At 41.4% G+C, this 18,208-nt stretch overlaps 1 protein-coding gene across 8 annotated transcripts in view; it reads left to right on the top strand.

The window, feature by feature from the left end:
- Nucleotides 1-4,045: 4,045 nt before the first annotated feature.
- The window catches only part of CBLB (Cbl proto-oncogene B), a 190,725-nt gene continuing 176,562 nt past the window's right edge, over nucleotides 4,046-18,208 (top strand). For 5 of the 8 annotated variants that reach the window (XM_046658874.1, XM_046658873.1, XM_046658872.1 and 2 more), the window contains exons 1-2: nucleotides 4,046-4,139; nucleotides 5,480-5,661. In XM_046658874.1, the coding sequence (XP_046514830.1) occupies nucleotides 5,494-5,661 (168 nt within the window). In that variant the 5' untranslated portion in view covers nucleotides 4,046-4,139; nucleotides 5,480-5,493. The other 3 variants (XM_046658877.1, XM_046658876.1, XM_046658875.1) reach the window with 1 other exon arrangement.

The raw sequence follows: 18,208 nt of genomic DNA, 5'->3' as shown, positions 1-18,208 counted from the left end.
TTATCTCATACCATCTGCATTGGAATCTCTAGTTTTCGCTTCAAGAACTGATTAATCATAAGTTTTAATTCTCAGAACAAGACCTTTGTGGTAGTATTTGCCGGTTTCTTGACAAATATATACTCACTCCTTACTCTTTAGAAAGAAAACTCAAGCTTTTAGCTAGTGATATTGCTTCCTATAATAAAAAGCACATTGCCTTCCAGACATTTTTGCAGCTAAGTTTGGCTATGGGACTGAGTTTTGGCTTTGAACTATTAAAGAGAAATATTTACGGGAGTTCTTTGAAAATTGCTGAAAGGGAATTGATTCAGCTAGAAGTTCGATATAGCTTTCCACTTCTCCTCTTAGTTTGTAGCCTGAAAATCAGCAGTGATGGCTGGAGCACTAATAGCCATCTTGTAACATAAAGTGAGTCTGAGGGTGGGAAGCCAGGTGTTGGGATGATACAGAAGAAAGACAGAATTTTGGGTCCTTGATAAAGTTGAGGGGTCACCATTCCTACCTGTAATTCCTACTTTCAGACTTTTCCTATGTACGAGAGAAGTAAGGTTCTATCTTAAGTCCTCGGTATTTTTGTTGTCGCTGTTATTGTTAAGCAAAAATTCCAGTTGAGCCCAAACTAGTACTCAGAGTCTGATTATGTCTGATGAATCCATAGATCATCATCCGTCACCGCCCCCTATTTGCATGTGTTGGTGAGGACAGATGGAAACCTATTCCTCTTAACATGGAATGACTTGTTAAACCCAAATATGACTAAGTAATAATACTGCTCTTATTTCTCTCTAGCCTGTGAATTTGTATCCACGTTTTCTCCAGAAGATCAGTTGCTTGTGTTGTGTCATTCCTTGTTTCTGTGTTAGGAGGGGTACTGTAAATCCACCTTGTAGGAAAAGTGACATCTTGCTTGGAATTGTGAATAAAATGGATTCCCCACAGCACAGAAACAGGGACAGCTTTATACTTCCTAGGCAATACCCTTAAACAGCCAATGGATCATTCAACAAATATTTTTTTGAGTAGCTATTAAGGGTCAAATAAATTATGGGAGTGTTTTGTTATTTAATCAAGTCATGTCCAGTATCACATGGATCACCTTTGATTTTGGAGAAAGTAGAAAAAAGAAAAGAAGAAAAATTGAACTGAATGAGAAAAGTTTAAACACTTGCTCCAAATAGTTGTCTTTTCTTTAAAAAATTTTTTTCCTGTGTTCAAAGACAGGACTATAATCTGCATTTTCCAAGATGGCACCAATCTATGATATAAATATTAACATCAAATATTAATGCTCAGATTACAAGGGTTCATTGCTGCCATTACAAAATCTCTCAGTGCATGCCGGGAAGTCTCCCAGTCTTTTCTGGGAGTGCTGGGGGAAGGGTCTCGCGTGTGCTTATGATCAGTTTGTTCATATTATTCCCCTACTGGTTGCTACGGTGTTTGCAAGATTCTTGGGTAGGAGTCTCACCATTCTGCCTGTCAGGATCTTCCAGGAGAACTGTCCTCGCCTGTAAAGATGCTGTACCAGGTTCTCTCTAGGTTACAAATCACCATGCTGCCAAAGGATGCTGTGTTCATGTTAAACTGCACCATTTTGGAGATAGACCTGTTCTATGTAGAAATGAGGAGAATATTTCTCTAGCTAATTCTGTCACTTTGAAACACTACTGCTTGTGGTCTGAGTATCACAAAGTCTTCTATGAAAACATTTCTTTGTGCTCCTTTATAGCCCCTCAGTATGCAGTCTTTTCTTCACTCTCTTGTGTCTCCATTAGAGGCACCTGGGATATGAAGTTTTATCCCAACAGGTCTTTATTCTCCCATGTTCATCACCTCATGGTAATAGTTTGCAGGGAGGGCTACCTCTCCCCCCACCCCCCGCCCCCCATCAATTCATCAGATATAACCCGGAGTCCCTAGTTTGGGCTTAAATGGAAACCCGGCTACACCAGAACCTAACTTGGACTCTAGATGGCTTTGATAAAACAGCTCGTTGAGAATGAAGCTGTCATTTCTTGATATTATACGTGTATGTAAATGTGTATTATGTGTGTATATCTACATATATGTCTAACCATATCCCACAAAACTTATAATTTGTATCAACATAATATGCTTGATACCATAGGCAGTGCCATTTTCTCATTGTCATCTCTTTCAGTTGCAAAACTAATATAAAAGGAGTGCCACATGCTAGAACACATATTTTGCTTATTCTACATTTATGCAGATATGATTAGGAATAATATACTTAGTTAGAATGTTCCCTTAAGCCACTGTTTTCCTACATGCTGAAAAACCTTCTATACACAGTTTATATTCTCTTTGGATTCATTTAAAAGGTGACCCAATAAGATTTTCCCTTTTGCAGTCTCTTAGTAAATGCAGCTACTGTTACTATGAGTAAAGGAGATATGCATGGGTGGAGGAGATACCGAGAGGCCAGCACTTTTGTAGATAAACACAATGTGAAAACAAGGAACTACTTTTTAATTATTGGCAGAGAAATAATGGCAAAGAAACAAAATTACTTCCTGAACCACATTTTATCTGACTAGTTGCAAAGAACATGTTTTGCCTGTTTTAATCAAATGAAAATCTTAACCATATGAATTTAGGGCTGTAAAGTATGTCTATAACAACTCAGGATCCTTGACAGTAATAATCACAGTACTAAGATGGTTACTTACCTAGAAAGTAGTTAGAACCATTGAGAAACATTTTATCAGGTTAATTGGTTAGAGAAAGAATAGAATTTTTTTTTAAGGCACAAAAATATCACATGATCTGAGAAGCCCAAGGTGTAAAGTGTATTCAATACTATCAGCTGTAGTGGAAAGAAAATTCCAAAGCAGGACAATCCAGAGCAATTGTTATTAGCACCTGTGGTAGGGTTGAAGTTACATAGAAAGAAATAGAAGACATTTGTTTAATTTATGATCTTGTTGAAAGAAGGGTCCCAGCACAGTAGCTTTTTCCTTTTAAGACTTGCCAGATGTGGGCCTTTCTAAGGGTATATGGATGGAGTCACAGAGAGATTACGAGAGATTAAAAATGCTGGGAGAGAATGGCAGATAGAATAAGGATGTTTTTAAGACGGAGAGAAATCTACGTAGAGTCAATGTGACTCAGACAAAATACGAAAGCTGTTTCCTCTTCAGTCATTTTTGCAGAAACTTGTAGTAATTAATAAGGTGCAATGCATATTTTATAAACTCCCAAGGTCTGGTTCTTTCACTGCCCTGACATGATGAGTAGAGACTATTTGGCCAGCGCTGTCAACTATTTGCTTTTTCATCAGCCTAATGTTTGATCTGCAATCCCTCTAGAACTAACAGTAAAAGGGAAACACTCAGAATTCAGGAAGTTTTGGTTGGCACTCAGGTGTTAACCCTACTCTACTCTACGTGAGGCTCATGCTTCATCTTAGAAGCGTGGTGACTGTTGCTCTTTTTGGATAGCCAAGCAGCGGCAACGCAGTAGACCTGTTTGGCTGCTGTCCTGGGCAGAAGAGTTTGGCAGCCCTAGGGAGATGAAATTCCTCAGCCTCGGACCCGCCCAGAGCAGAGAAGTAACACCCTCAGCCACTCACTACTCTGTTGCTATGAAACAAAAGACGAGGAAGGTGAGCGAGGCAGGAAGTCCCGCCTCTTGGCCCCAGTCGGCTTCGGCTCCCGCTCCCACCGTTCACGCCCACCCGCCCACTCCTATTGGTCACCTCCCTAGTCCTTGCATCCTCTCTTCCATTTCCTTTCTCTCTCCCACTTTCGTTCTCGGTGAGTCGAGCCCCTCTATTCCCCCCCGAGGCCCTTTCCATTTGGGAGGTGCGGCGAGCGGGCCTTCCTTTGGGGCCATTGTGTACTGTGGCAGACGTGGACGGGGCGGCCGTGCGAGGAGGACGGGCGCCTCCCGCCCATTGGTGCCGCCAGCTGTCGGGCAGCGCAAGGGCGAGCGGGATTGGCTCGGCCTCGCGCGGCCCCGCCCCCTGCCCCGCCCCGTCCCCGTCTCTGTGTATCCTCCAGGGGTGGGGTGTCCAGCGAGTGGTCTCCTCCTCCAGCCAGTGCCGCTGCGGCGTCCCGCGGCCTCCCCGAGTCGGGCGGGCAGGCGGGGAGCGCGGGCGTGGATTGGTCTTGACGGTAATTGTTGCGTCCGCGTCTCGGTGGCCGTCCTCCCGGGCGCTCCTTCCTGCGGAGCGCGCTTCACGGCGGCTGCACACTCGCTGCCCGGGCTCCCACGCACCCTGGGCTCGCGCGTGGGGTCGGGGCCGCGCACACGCGTGTCTCCAGACGGCCGCGGCGCCGGCGGGCCAGGCGGGCAGGGGGCGCCGCGGGGCTCGACGCGTCTTTCCGGCCAGGGGCGCCGGGGCATCCAGGCGCGGGCCACGGAGGGAGAGGGGACAGCCCCGGCTTCCAGCTGCTGCTGCCGCCGCCGTCACCGCTGAAGAGGGGTATTTAAAGAGCGGAACCGGGCCGGGCCGCGGGAGGAAGGGGAGTCCGGGAGCCGGGCGGCCTGGGCTGCAGACGGCCCGGGCGGTGCGCCCACCGGGCGCCCAGAGCGCAGCGCCCGGCACGGACGGGCTGCGGGCGCCGGCGGCGCCAGGGGCTCCTTCGTCCTTTCTCGGTCCAGCCTCCTCTCCCAGCTGGGGTCCGAGAGGGGCAGGGGAGGGGCCTGAGCGGGGAGGGGACACAGACGTCCCGAAACAAAGCTTTGGACCCCCCGCCCTCTAGGGTGAGACGACAGGCGAGGAGCAAAAGAAGTGAACTCTCTCCTCCTTTCTGAGCCGCTCGCTCTTGTCAGTTTCTCACTCTTTTGAAATGGGTTGTTTGTTGGTTTGTTTGACTCTTAACTTGGGGATAACTCCTCATCGCGTTGGTTTAAAGAACTGTGTATTCGTGGGTCCATGTTCATGGGGCTGCACTCGGTGGTTTTAGCGGGGAAAATCCAAGTCCTAAGCTTTTGTTGACAACAGACGTGACCCTTATGCTCGTGTAGAATAATCTGTACGTTTATATAACTTGGCGAAATCTAACAGTGAAAGTGCGCTGTTTGAGTGAGGCTCCCAATCTGTTTTGTAGAGGCTTCACTTCTAGTATTTTGAATTGGAGTTAAGGCAGTGAGGAAGAGAACATTGTGTTCTTAATCTAGTTGGAGGAAACCTCTGTAAGTTGATTTTTTGTTGTTGTAAGGAGTTGGGTATTAATCAAGCCTTCACTACGTGAAACGTGAGAAGGATGCGTCTTTAACTCTTAGTGTTCCAAAAGCAAATCTCAAGTCATTGCTGCTAAACCTGTTTGTTGTGTGTAAAGGTTGAGAGTGCAGTTCACTTACTATTGAAAAGTTGAATCTGGGACCCTGGCTTTTGTGCTCAGTGATGGAGTAGGTTGTAGTGGGTACAAGTTAACCTGTTCAGTTTTCTATTGGGTAAATATTTTCATGATCAGCTAACTTTTCTTTTTCTTTAATCTGCCTCTCAAAGAACTAAGATTCCAGATGGCAAATTCTATGAACGGCAGAAACCCTGGTGGTCGAGGAGGAAACCCCCGAAAAGGACGAATTTTGGGTATTATTGATGCTATTCAGGATGCAGTTGGACCCCCTAAGCAAGCAGCAGCAGATCGCAGGACTGTGGAGAAAACTTGGAAACTCATGGACAAAGTGGTAGGTTCTGTCTTACTGTGCCTGTGCATAGCCCTATTCACCCTGGGTATGGTTTCTCCAGTTCTATTTATACTATTAATTAATAATAATTATTCTTATGGCAACAGTCTTTTGATTTGGATTGACCATTTTTCTTACATCCACTCTGTGAGTTTTGAAAAGTTGGATTCAGAGCAAAGACTTGTTTTTTTTCCCTTTTGTCCAACTCTTCAAGGTTCAAAGTTCCTCTATATGACTCAGATATGCAAAGTTGTTACTGTTGGCTGCTCTTATAGTTTGGATGTGTGTGCTCTGTTTTATGTGAGGTTGTGTTGCTGTTAGATAAAAAAATAATACAAACAGTTTAAGAAAAGGCTCTGATGAACCGCTGATGACAACCACAATGTATGGTGCTGAGAATATTTACTGGGGAAAGAACTAGATTAGTCCTTAAGTGAGGAAGCAGTATTTAAGAGAGTTTCCATTTTCATCTTCGAGAATTCATCTTCATTAAGAAACTTTTTTTTTTTGCTGTTAATGGAGGAGTTACAGTTTCTTTCATCTATTCCATTTTGAAACAGGAAACCTTTTCGATTGCACATTGTTTATTGTGAAAGGAAAATTTATGATGGAGGTGGTGGGGCTGAGAGTATCAGAAACCTCTGTGGTGTGGTTTCTGCATGTTGCTTTCAGATGATTTACAATTTCACAAGAAGAAATGAAGCTGGATATCAGTACCCAGAGAAGTCTGGGCAACCAGAATACTTCACAGGGGTCTATGAGAGAACTGTGGCTGTCAATGTCCTATCCTACTAAGTAGGATTATGTAATAAATATGATTAAGCTGTAGCCTGCTGCTGTGCAAAATTAATAGTTCTTGCTTTTGAAGCAAGATATTTTGAAGCAAAATATATTTACCTATATATTGGTAAATGTTTGTAGCAGCTTATTGTTTTATTTTGTAGATATTTGGGGCTAATTATAAATTTATAATGCAGAGCTCTTGATATGTTTATAACTGCAGAAATGGAGGTTTAAAGAAACATTCCTTTGTAGGGATGTGCTGAAGCTTCCGTGAAATCATATGGTAGCTGTCTCCTTTACTTTAGTTTGTATCTGTGTGCAAATGTTTTGCCGCAAAAAGCCACTGGCAGTGGTATTAGCAATACAGGAAGGTGATAAGATTTACTTTATTTTCATTTACCCCTATGGAAAGTACAGATGGGTAGATGACTGATAGGCCTGTCATTCTATGGCCCGTGGCGCTAAATGCAGAGCCAGAATATTTTTGCCAGATAAATATCCTTAGTTTTGGGCTTCAGCGTGACCTATTTAAGCTTCTGCCAATTTATTCAAATTGTGATATTAAAAGTGCTCCAGACAGAATGATGTCATAGTGTCAGAACATTGCAACTTGCTGCTTGAGGTCAGGGTTTGATGGTAGCATTGGATGGATACTTAAGAATGAAGAGAATGCAGTTGGAAAAAGTGCATGTATTTGGCAGACACAATACTAGCTGTCTTTGCCTTTTTAAAGAGCATGCAATTGAAGGTCGCTCTCATCGCCTAAATCGTTAGTTGGGCATAAGAGAGAGAATTCGAGGTTTTTCTCTAACTTATCTGTTATATGAGTGGGCAAGAAATGGGTCAGATTCTCTCAGGGAGCTGCTTCTCCCTCCCCGCCCTCTTTGAGTGGTCAAAATTGGTACGTTTGTGAGTGAGTGTTAGAACATCAAGTGAGAAGGATTTATAGAAGGAAGTGGTGAGCTATAGTTGACATGAAGTCATTATTTTTGAAACATTAAAAAATGTGTGCATAACTTTGTCTGTAGCTGATTGTTAACGTAAGTTTTATCCTCTTTTAATTATTTCACCATGAGTTATGGTAAAATAGATGGTTATTTGATAGTTAAGCTTCTGCCGTTGTTTATTTTATTAACTCTTCTGTGGGTTTGGGTTTAGCCTCTCCAATTGAGAAGCTTGACTCATAAGGAAATCTATTATCTACAGTCTCTACTTAGTGGGATTCGGGTGCAGGTGTTGGCAGAGGTGCATTGTATGGCCTCCCCTATTTGTCTTCATTATTTGTCAAGGGTGAAAATTGTTGTCTTCATTTATGAACGCATTCATGGGCCTTGTGGAGAGAAATCACATAAATCATTGTGAAAGAGGTCAGCATGTTTATTGCTACTCTCTCGCACAGTAATGAAAAGGCATTGATAATTGCTAATTAGAAATGTATTTTATTTGTGTAATGCAGAAGCATCCCCCACACGTGTTTATCTTTTCTTCTCTGTCAGTGGTGAAGGAAGCGGTTCATAATATCCACATTGTCCTGGTAATTACATCAGGAACTTTATTATTAGTCCAAAAGTTAATCCCTTGACACATTACCTAACTGTTTTGTAGAATAATAGCAAGAGCATGAGCTTAGCTTGTGAATAACAGAAAATAGTAACTTTCAAGTCTAACTAGTAATTATGTAAAAGGTAGGGTTAAGTGTTTAGTTAGCATATTTTCTTTATGAAGCCTCGTCAACGAGAGCAGATCTTAGAAGTATAAATATGAAAACAAGCTTCAAGTTCAGTGTTTCTCAGCCACTTGCACAGTAAAATAACTTATTTTACAGGGGGTCTGAAGCAGTCTTCGACGGTAGGGGAAATATCTAGTAAGTGTGTAGTTTCATCATTCCCTGGCCTCCAGAATTTAAAAATGGTCAACTGAGATTTCAATTTCAGCCAACTGTTATGTTTTCAGAGGGCAGGCTTCCTATACAGCGTCACTGGATAGGCGGGAGTGATCGCTCAGTTGTGTTCCTTGTAAGACAAAGTGTTTTGTAACAAAACATCAGGGCCACGGAGTTAGCATGGTACCTTTACTGAGAAAAAGAATGGTAGCCTGCCCCACAGCATCCCATTTAGACATACTCTCTGGCCTTAGCTCTCTGTGTCGTGTAAGTCAATAGCTGACCCTCAGTTCTTCAAGTCAGTGGATGCTGTGTGATAGAGTGACAGAACTGTGACTCGTGACTACACATCTAGGTTCAGATACACCCAAAATGTGGAGTCTGTTCCAAACCTATTATAGAGATGGACTTTCTTAAACATTCCATAAACATTTGTGGAGGGCCTGCTACGCTCCTACGATTACTGGGGATGCAATGCTAGAGAAGATATCACTCCGCCCTTGATCCTTCCAGGAACCCAAGACCAGGGTGAGAGCCAGGCACAGAAAAGGATAATTGCCATGTAGTATGGACAGGGCTGTAATACAGACCCATGCAAAGTACAGTGGGAGCAAAGTAGAGAACATCCACCTTGTTTTGCTGGCCAGAGTTCAGACAGTTGTCTGTCTGGATTCCGCTGGCCACTGCCTTTAGGAACAGCATTATTGTAGTCTTGTTGGAAATGCTGCAGTGAGGCTAAGGAAATGATTGCTAATCAGTATGGTAGGAATGATCATTTATTAATGTGAGGTTCTTGAGCGTGATTTTCACAGACATCTTAGCCAGGTGATGGAAAATGGAAGAAACAATTTTCTATCTAATAGAGACTAAATGTACTGAGCACACATGGATATTCAGGAAATTAAAAAATAATTAATTGATGCCAAAGAGCAAACCAAGTTGAGTACCTGCCTACGTTTTTGTCTTGCTGTCCTTGTCATTTATCTGAAATTACATTACTGCAAGAGTTTTAAAAGCATTAAAAAAGTGATGATGCCAAACAGCTTTTCCTGCCCTTTACTCTCAGTACATTTAGTACGTTTGTCAAGCTTGGAATATAATTTGTCCTCTCTCTTTATAATTTCCCTGCAATCATAATGTACTTTAAAGTTTGTCAATCAGAGATGCTTGGATTAGCTGTTTAAACAATAAGAGTAAGGATTCTTTTCTAAGAACAATTCCTCACACCTTGGAAAAATGTTGCTTGCAGAGTAAAATGAAGTTTTGAGGCCTCTTGTTTCTGTCTCTTGGTTTTGAGAATGTCACCTTCTCGGGCCTTTGGAGCAGGGAATAGCACTTATTTGAATTCTTCTTCGCCTCTTTCCTTTTTCTCAGTGGAGTTGTCTTGTGTTAGCAGAATCAGAGGACGCTGGTAGACTGGGTAGACGGTAACACAGTAAGTGTCTGGGCAGTTGTGTTTCGCGCTGAGTTAGATTTTGAGTTTGTGCTTAGATAAATGAAGTGATGCCAAAGTTGGCTACTTGCCACTTCTAGGAAAAGCTTTTGATAAAAAGAAAAGACTTAAAGCAATTCTTCCAAGAGCTACCTTGGTTTATCCTTGTGATGTAGGGCCTACACTTAACAGAAGCCTTCATCAGTTAGTAATCTTTTAACTCTTACAAAATTTTAACCATCCAGATTTTGAATCAAAATTTTCCTTTCTTTCAAAGTTGCTTTATATGCTATCTGTTGATTTCATCATTCCTTTATCATATCTCAATGATGGAAAGGTGGAGACTTATAAATAGCCATGCCATCCTGTAGAATGTAGTAAGTGCTGTAAAATGATATTGATAAAGTGCTGTGACATAGCACGTGGTGGAGGTGAATGTTGCTGGCTAGGGATGAAAAGTTGGTGTAGGATGCAGCATGGTGGCGGTACCATCCAGCTATTTTTTAGAGGATGTTTTGGATTCCAGCGAGGTGGAGGACATGTCAGGCTGAAGGAATGATGGGTAAAGGGAGATGTTGAGCCAGAGAAGGAAAGTTAGAGAAAGATGAAGAGGCTTTGACCGTTCCGTCAAGGAACTTGGACTTTCTTTATTTGGTAGACAGAGAACTGTGAACAGCTTTGAGCAGAATGGGGAAAAGTGAAGGCCTTGCTGTGATAGGTTACTCTCTTGATTCTACAGAGGACGGAGTAAGAAGAGACACTTAAAAGTAGGAAGAATGATCAAAAGGAATTAAAATAGGCCAGGCAAGAAATAATGAAGGGTTGAGCTGGAGAATGGACAATGGGCATAGCCAGTGTTGGTTCCAATGTGGGAGGCATTTTGGAAGTAAAATCTGCAGGTCCTGGTGACCCTTCAGAGAGAGGATGAAAGAGAAGTGAAGTGAAAGTGACTCTTGAGGTTTTCAGCCTCGTTGACTCTGAAGGCAGTGATGCCCTTAATGAGGTAAAGAACATAGGAAACAAAAGAGGAAGCATGGGAGTTGGTGCATAAGAAGTTTGTTTTTGGCCATGTTGAGTTTGACATGTCAGAATGAAATCCATTTTGAAGTTAGAAAAATGAATGTACAGTTCAAGAGAGAAGTTGAAAGTAGAGACATGTGATTGGTAGATATGCCAGTAAAGGTAGCATTTCAAGCCATAGAACCACAAGAGATTTGCAAGGCAGAGGAGAAGGTGAGAGTCAGAGACGAAGTCAGAGATTGGAACTGTTGGCTGTGTGTGGGGTTGTGTCTATAATTATATGGCAATGAAGGAAAGAGAATCCTGCAAAGAACAGTGATGAGAGAGGTAGGAAAAGAATTAGAGCATACTGATTTCCTGGGTAGAGACAGCTTCAGTAAGGAGAGAGTTTCAAATTCTGAGAAGACCAAGTTCAAGTTCAAGTGAAGAAAACGGAACAGGATGAAAATTTAAGAAGTCATTGAAGAGACCATTCTTGATCTTTCAGAGTAGTTTTGCTGATGTGATAGGGCTAGATGAAAAAGGGCGTGTGGATTATTTAAAATTGTTCTAGAACTGCGACAACTAGTGAAAAGGAAGAAAGTTCTGATAGTTTGAGGGTTTGAGCAGAGCACAACTTTGTGTGTGTTTGTGGGTGCTGTGGAGAGTTTCATGGGGGGAGGGGAAGGCATGCAGGGAGGGAGTGATTTCAGGTGTGAGGGAGGAAGTACTGATAAAGGGGCCTCTTGGATTACAGTGTGGGAGGTGAAGGCGAGAAACAGCTGGAAGAGTAAACCTTGGTAGATGACTGTGACTTCCACTTAGACAAGAGGGGAGTAAGGAAATACACCAACAGGTTTTGAAGGAATTTGTAAATTTTTATTTTTACTTTTTTGCTGAAGAATTTTCACCCTGAGCTAACATCTGTGCCACTCTTCCTCTATTTTTCAGTATGTGGGCTGCCAGCACAGCGTGGCCACTAACAGAGCAGTGTAGCTCCGTGCCTGGGATCTGAACTTGGGCCACCAAAGCAGAGCACACATAACTTAACCACTAGGCCACCGGGTCTGGCCTGGAAATTTATAAATTTTATGTTGGGTTGTCAGGAAGTGATTTAAGGCATAACATTTGTAGTGTTTAAACCGTGTTTTAAAATTGTATATTATAGAGTAAACAATATGTATTTTAACTAGTTTTCCAGCAATTAAGAGGGTAAATAAGTAAAAAACTGAAATGGAAATCAGTTCTCATCCCTTGTATTATCACCTTAAAAACATGCTGTAACTTAAATGATGCCACAATGCTGTTTGTTTTTGAGTATGTGTGAGGAAGATTGGTTGGCCCTCAGCTAACATCTGTTGCCGGTCTTTCTCTTTTTGCTTGAGGAAGATCGTCGCTGAGCTAACATCTGTGCCAGTTTTCCTCTATTTTATGTGGGATGCCACCACAACATGGCTTGATGAGCTGTGCTGTGTCTGTGCCTGGGATCTGAAGCCGCAAAACGCTGGGCGGCAGAAGCAGAGCATGTGAACTTAACCACTACACCACTGGGCCAGCCCCCTACCACATTGCTATTTTTATCTACTCTGCTTGGGCGTATATTTAAGGCTTTGTTTTTTAAAATGTATTTGTAATTTGCTGATTTTTTCCTAATAATGAAAGAAGCATTTTGAAAATATCCAGCTAAATTTTTAGCTCTGTTACATAGTAATATTTAAATAATTGTTAAGCTCACTTGCGCTATCTTCTAAGACCAATAACAAAAATAGTTATCAAACTAAATGTTCTGCCGGTTAAAAGACTCCACATGAGCTGAGTGCTGCTGTACTGATGCCTCACTGGGAGTGCTGACCTGGGCTTATTAGCCTCATTTACTGCCTTCCTGCATGAAGCAGGAAACTTTTTAAGGGTTGCAGGTAGTATGAAGAAGTTTAGGAACTAAAAGAATTCTTAATGATCCCCAACCAAGTGGTCAGCGCTCTTGGTCTAATTCTCACACCTTTGCAAAACCTGTGGGGATCTTGCCACGTTGTGATATAGCACAAAATATGGAAGGAGAAGAAATACTAAAAAGCAGGGAGTGCCAACTATGTGCCAGGTACCGTGCAGAGCCCTTCACATTCTTCCTGTAGGAACTGTTGCATCCTAAGAGGTTGCCAGAAGAAGAGACTAGCCCGAGGTTGTAAGGCCAGCAAATGTCAGGACCAGGTCCTGGGCTTGATTGATTCTAAGGTGATAGAATCTTGTTCATAGTGTGAAGATTCCAGCACGCTGCTCTAGGAAATAATATGATTCTTCCTCTTTCCATGAGAAGTAAATGAAAAGGATCTTTACCCCTTATTCTTGGTAAGATCAAGTCTTCTCCAGACTTTGTACTCATGTTTAGTTAGGTTTGTTGAATATAGGTATGGATAACCTATTTGTAATATTACCTCACGTCTTCTGAGAGGTTCTTCCTTAGTTCCTTTCCTCCTTTTATTCCTCCTTGCTCACGTTAAATATTTATTGTGCATCTGCTATATGCAAGGCAGTCACCCAGGGATGGTCTAGTGGTTAAGATTGGGCTCTGCTGAGGCCTGGGTTCGTTTCCTGGTCAGGAAACCACACCACCATCTGTCGGTTGTCATACTGTGGCGGTGACGTGTTGCTGTGATGCTGAAAGCTCTGCCACCGGGATTTGAAATACCAGCAGGGTCATGCATGGTCGACAAGTTTCAGCAGAGCTTCCAGACTGAGACAGACTAGGAAAAAGGACCTCACCATCCACTTCCGAAAAAATTTGCCATGAAAACCCTGTGAATAGCAGGGGCAGCGCTGGAAGGGGAGAGGATGGCGCAAAAAGACTGGGCATGGTTCTGCTCTGCTGTCCACAGGGTTGCTAGGAATTGGACTTGAAAGCACTAACAACAAATTATATGCAAGATTCCATGTTAGGTGATGGAGATAGACCAGTGAGATAGATATGTGCTCCACCCTGAAGGAAGTTCCATTCTCATTTTGAAGAAAGATAGTGAACAAATGAATACACAATTGATATTTTCATATGCCAGTCTTCTATAGAGACCTTCATCAAAAACCATAAAGGAATCGATAGTTCCTCCTAAATCCCACTATGATTAATATACTAGGCTCATAACCAATTTTATATGCTAACCTTGTTTTGCCCCATTAATATTCTATGTAGAAAGAGTTTTGTATTATTTTTATACTTTTTTACATGTTATACTGTATTCATTTTTATACTTCTATATACTTAGTGATGATTGCTGAATTAAAATGGAGAACCCGAAGAGCTCATAGATGCTTTTTATCATGACATACTTTATATAATTGCAATAAGGAGCCTCTTCTAACATTTATGTGAGGAGCACAGACAAAGGATCTTTCAGGCTTTCCATACTGTTTTTGAAAAATGGGCTAGTTCACCTCTTGGGTACATTACTTGATTTAATGTAACTGAAGGCTCGATGAAGTGAGGTATGCTTTATAATGAAAGTCGGCTGTTGACGTTTCCACTTGCTTCAGTAGAATTTCTGCCATATGTTTCAGGGGCTAGTTTGAACCTTGTGTGCGAGAAATATGTTAGCTGACCTAATACTTCTTTGCTACCTTTTGGCTAGAAATTTTAATTAAGGCACAGTCAGGAAACTCTTTAAATGCGAAAGTGTTCCAAGAATAATTAATGGCTTTGAAAAGTTTTATAGTACTGGTAAATCCTATGTTTATATTTATGCCTTTGCTTTGATATGGTTGAATATATATTTTATGTATGTGGATATATATTCATGTGTTTATTGAAATACATATGAGGTATGTATAGGTTAGACATATTTTTATGTATATGAAACATGCGGACATATACACAAAGGTCTGCTTAAAAGTCTTAACTGTGTTTCAGCAAATACAACAGGCAGTTGTCTACTGTTATGGAAGGAGGGCCTGGCTCTGAAGTCCAGACATCGGGCAGTAAAGTCAGCTAGGTTCCATTTCTGTGTTGTCACTGTTGTCATGTCAAAAGGAGAGAGTTGGTCTTGGTGATCTGCAAGGTCTTCTTTAGCTGTAAAATCCTTTCAGTCAATGACTATAATGGAATATTTAGCCTAATTCCAGTACTAAATGTTTTGCCTTTTAGTTCAGAAGCGAAAAGCACCATTGCTAATGAACCAGTCCTTTTATGCATCAGTTGGTGCCCTAAAAAGTTCTTGTTTGTATAACGTGACTGTGGACTTGTTCTTTTTCGAAATCTCTTCTCTGTTGGGACGTACTTTCATTCAGGGAGAGACTTAGATATTTCTAGAAGAGATCTAGGTGTTTGAATCTGAACTTGAACCTTATGATGAGCTTGGTTTTTCTCCTTAATATGCTGCTTTTAGAAAAGCAATTTTTCTTTCCCTGGCTTTCGCTGCTCCTTGCACATAGCAGGTACTCAATAAATATTTATTGAATAGAATTGAATTTGACCTGCTTAGAAGTCAAAGTCCTGGTGTAGGGTTATTCATTTTCAGCAGGAGCCATCATAAATCAGAGTTTAATACTAATCCAACTGATAGACTGCACACTCAGCGGCATATTGTAGTTCGGCATTGTATGTTGCAGTTTCCCACGTGCCAGTGTAGACAATTGTGTGGCCTGGAAGGGTCTTGATGAACTGACTGTCACCTGTTTCAGACATGCTTGGACCACTCCCCTGCTGGCTTCCTGTGCCCCCAACTTTTAGAATGACCACACTGACTCCTCTCTTAACACACCCTGCTCTCAGGTGCCTCTCAAGCCTTTGCACACTCCTCTGCCTGGAATATTCCTTTTGCAGACTTAGGACACTCCCGTGTCAAGCTGTGAGTGAGCCGCTGCTGTCCCCCAGCACTTTGTGCTCTCTTCCTTTAAGTCCCCTGTGATTCTTTGTTAAGCCACCCGTCTTTTTCACCGGAAAACAACTAGAGGACAGGCCTGTGATTTATTCCCTCCTGTATTCCCTGGGGCCTGAAACAATGTCTGACACATAAACCTTTGCGGAATTACAAATGGGTCCTGAAGTTCATGTAAATTTGCAAATGGAATAAAATAAAAATGTAAATGAGTTTAGCCAGGGATCATTAATTATGTGCCTAATTCTACTTAAATCATGATACAGTTAAAAAGAAGATCAGGCTGAGATTCAGAAGTTGCAGGCTCTTTGGCTGGATTAATGGTTTTTTAATAGTGCCTTAATCTTTGTAGTTCTTAGTTTCTTATCTGAAAATGAATGGATTGGACTGGATCCTTACTAAGATCCCTTAGAGCAAGAATTACATTGCTCCTAAGTTAATTATAGAGAACTAGGTCTCTTCTCTCAGACTCCTTGAGGCAGGAAGTGTGTTTTAGTCATCTGTAATTTCCTGGCACTAAGCTCAGTGCCTGGTATATAGTAGTTATTCAAACAATTTTACCGAATAAAGAAAGAAATTCCCAGATAGAATTACTGTTTAAGTAAAGCTAATGAGAAAAAGGTCGGGTAGAGAGTAGTAAATTAAAAATCTGTAACACTTAAAAAAATCTATTAAAGAACAGTTATTTGGAATGTCTGAAAAAAACTACCTGTGAGAAATTTTTTATTTATTAATTAAAAAATTCACCAGTGGAGGAAATGAATTTGAAACTGCCCAGTTCCCTAACTACAAGTTAATGATTTATCGATCTGTGACATGTTGTACCAGGTTTTATGTTGCTGAAGTTAAGCTGTAGCCTGCTGTAGGATGTTGGTGGTGATATTTTTGGAATTTGGGTATATTTGTGATACTCTCTTTTAGTTCTAAGAATTGAAAAACTACTTCAACGAGGATTTGTTAAATCATTGACATATTTGGGACTTCGTCAGTCTCTAGGGCAGAATGAGTTTCTCTGATTATGTCAAAGTGTCACAAAAATGAGAAGAGGGTGAAAAAGCTTTATCAGCCCTTTTAACTATACTTCTGTAAAGATTTGGCATTATTTAGTAAATTAGATGTCATCTTACCTTCCTAGAATTTCTTTAGGAGATCAAAATAATGTTCTTACATTTAAACTGTGCTTATATCATTGAGTTATTGCTTTGAATACTAGTACAGTTCCATCATGTAAATAAGGAAGTAATATAATCATATACTATTTAAGTGTAAAAAATATGTATAAAGTATTCCAAAATCAACTAACCAAGTCATCTCTACGTCCATTAATTAGTTCTGTACCGTGTGCTAGACAGTTCTGTTTTAGGCACTGTATACAAAGAACAGGAAGATATGATGCCCTGGGTCAATGTGACAGATGATTGTCTTAAATTAGGGGCTGATGCTTGATAGTTTGAGCTAGATTTTTCTCCCCACAAAAAAATGATATGGTTATTTCTTAAAGAAAGCAAGTGAGATAGTAAGTTTGGGTACTTTTTCCATTTGTTGTTTCCTCGTTTATTCTGTTTTTGGTTCTTCAAATTATTATTATTCAGCTGTTTTCTATTTGGCCCAGGTACTTTTATCAGTACCTAGGAGTGGATCCATGTTTGTGGAACCTGAAATTTGGAGGGGTCCTTTTAAAGAGAAGGAATGCAAAAGGGCAATTACAAAATTGGATATGAAAGTGAAGTTTTTTAGAATGATAAAGTCACAAGAAGTTATAAATTTTTTAAAAGAAGGATAAATCCACGAGCATCAGAGACATAATCTCAACTCTGTGCATTTTGTACTTTGATCTCTTCCATTGCCCATGTATGCTTCCTGTCCTGGGTACCAGGATTAGACTAGACCTTCCTGCTCCTGTGCGGGGCTGGTCAGCACCTGAAGTATTCCTGAAGCCATTCTTTTATCACAACGGCTGACAATAATGTCACTAGTTACAGAAGTGACTGCGCTCCTCACATGTACCTCCACTAAAGCCAAACTACGTGTATCTCCAACTCGAATTCCCATTAGCCAGATTCCAAAAATGCCCGTGGCCACCCCAGTGCCACCCAACAGGAGGCTAAGTGCAATGAAGGGAAGTCATACTGGAAAAAGATGGAAATCTGAACCAATTGTGCTTAAAATATCCTACTCTTGAAAATTTTACAAAAAAATACATGAGGAACACCTTAGAAGGGAGCCGAGTATTTGAGGGACCCCGAAGCTTACGCTTCACTAGCTTCCTGGTAAATCTGCTTTTCTGTGTACATTTTGCCTTTGGTAAGGGTGAGCACCCTTACACTCTGTATGCCCTGGTGCAATCCCCAATGACATCATAAAAAAATTGTTCAATTGGCTGGTTCCTTATGCCCTGATTCAAGAGGTAAGAATGAGATGGGTTCACTTACGTTTGACCGAATCACGTGAACATGTAGAAGTGAATATAGTAGTTGAGTTACTAGCTTTTCCAGTGAGCAGAAGGTATTTTCAGTTCTGCAGGCAGCCCTGAACGCCCCAGTGGTTGGGTGGCACCTGATGGGTGACTAAACCGTTATGTAGCAC

The sequence above is a fragment of the Equus quagga genome, chromosome 4 (genome assembly GCF_021613505.1).
Source record: "Equus quagga isolate Etosha38 chromosome 4, UCLA_HA_Equagga_1.0, whole genome shotgun sequence".
Taxonomy (NCBI): domain Eukaryota; kingdom Metazoa; phylum Chordata; class Mammalia; order Perissodactyla; family Equidae; genus Equus; species Equus quagga.
This window is presented reverse-complemented; position numbering and strand designations above follow the sequence as displayed.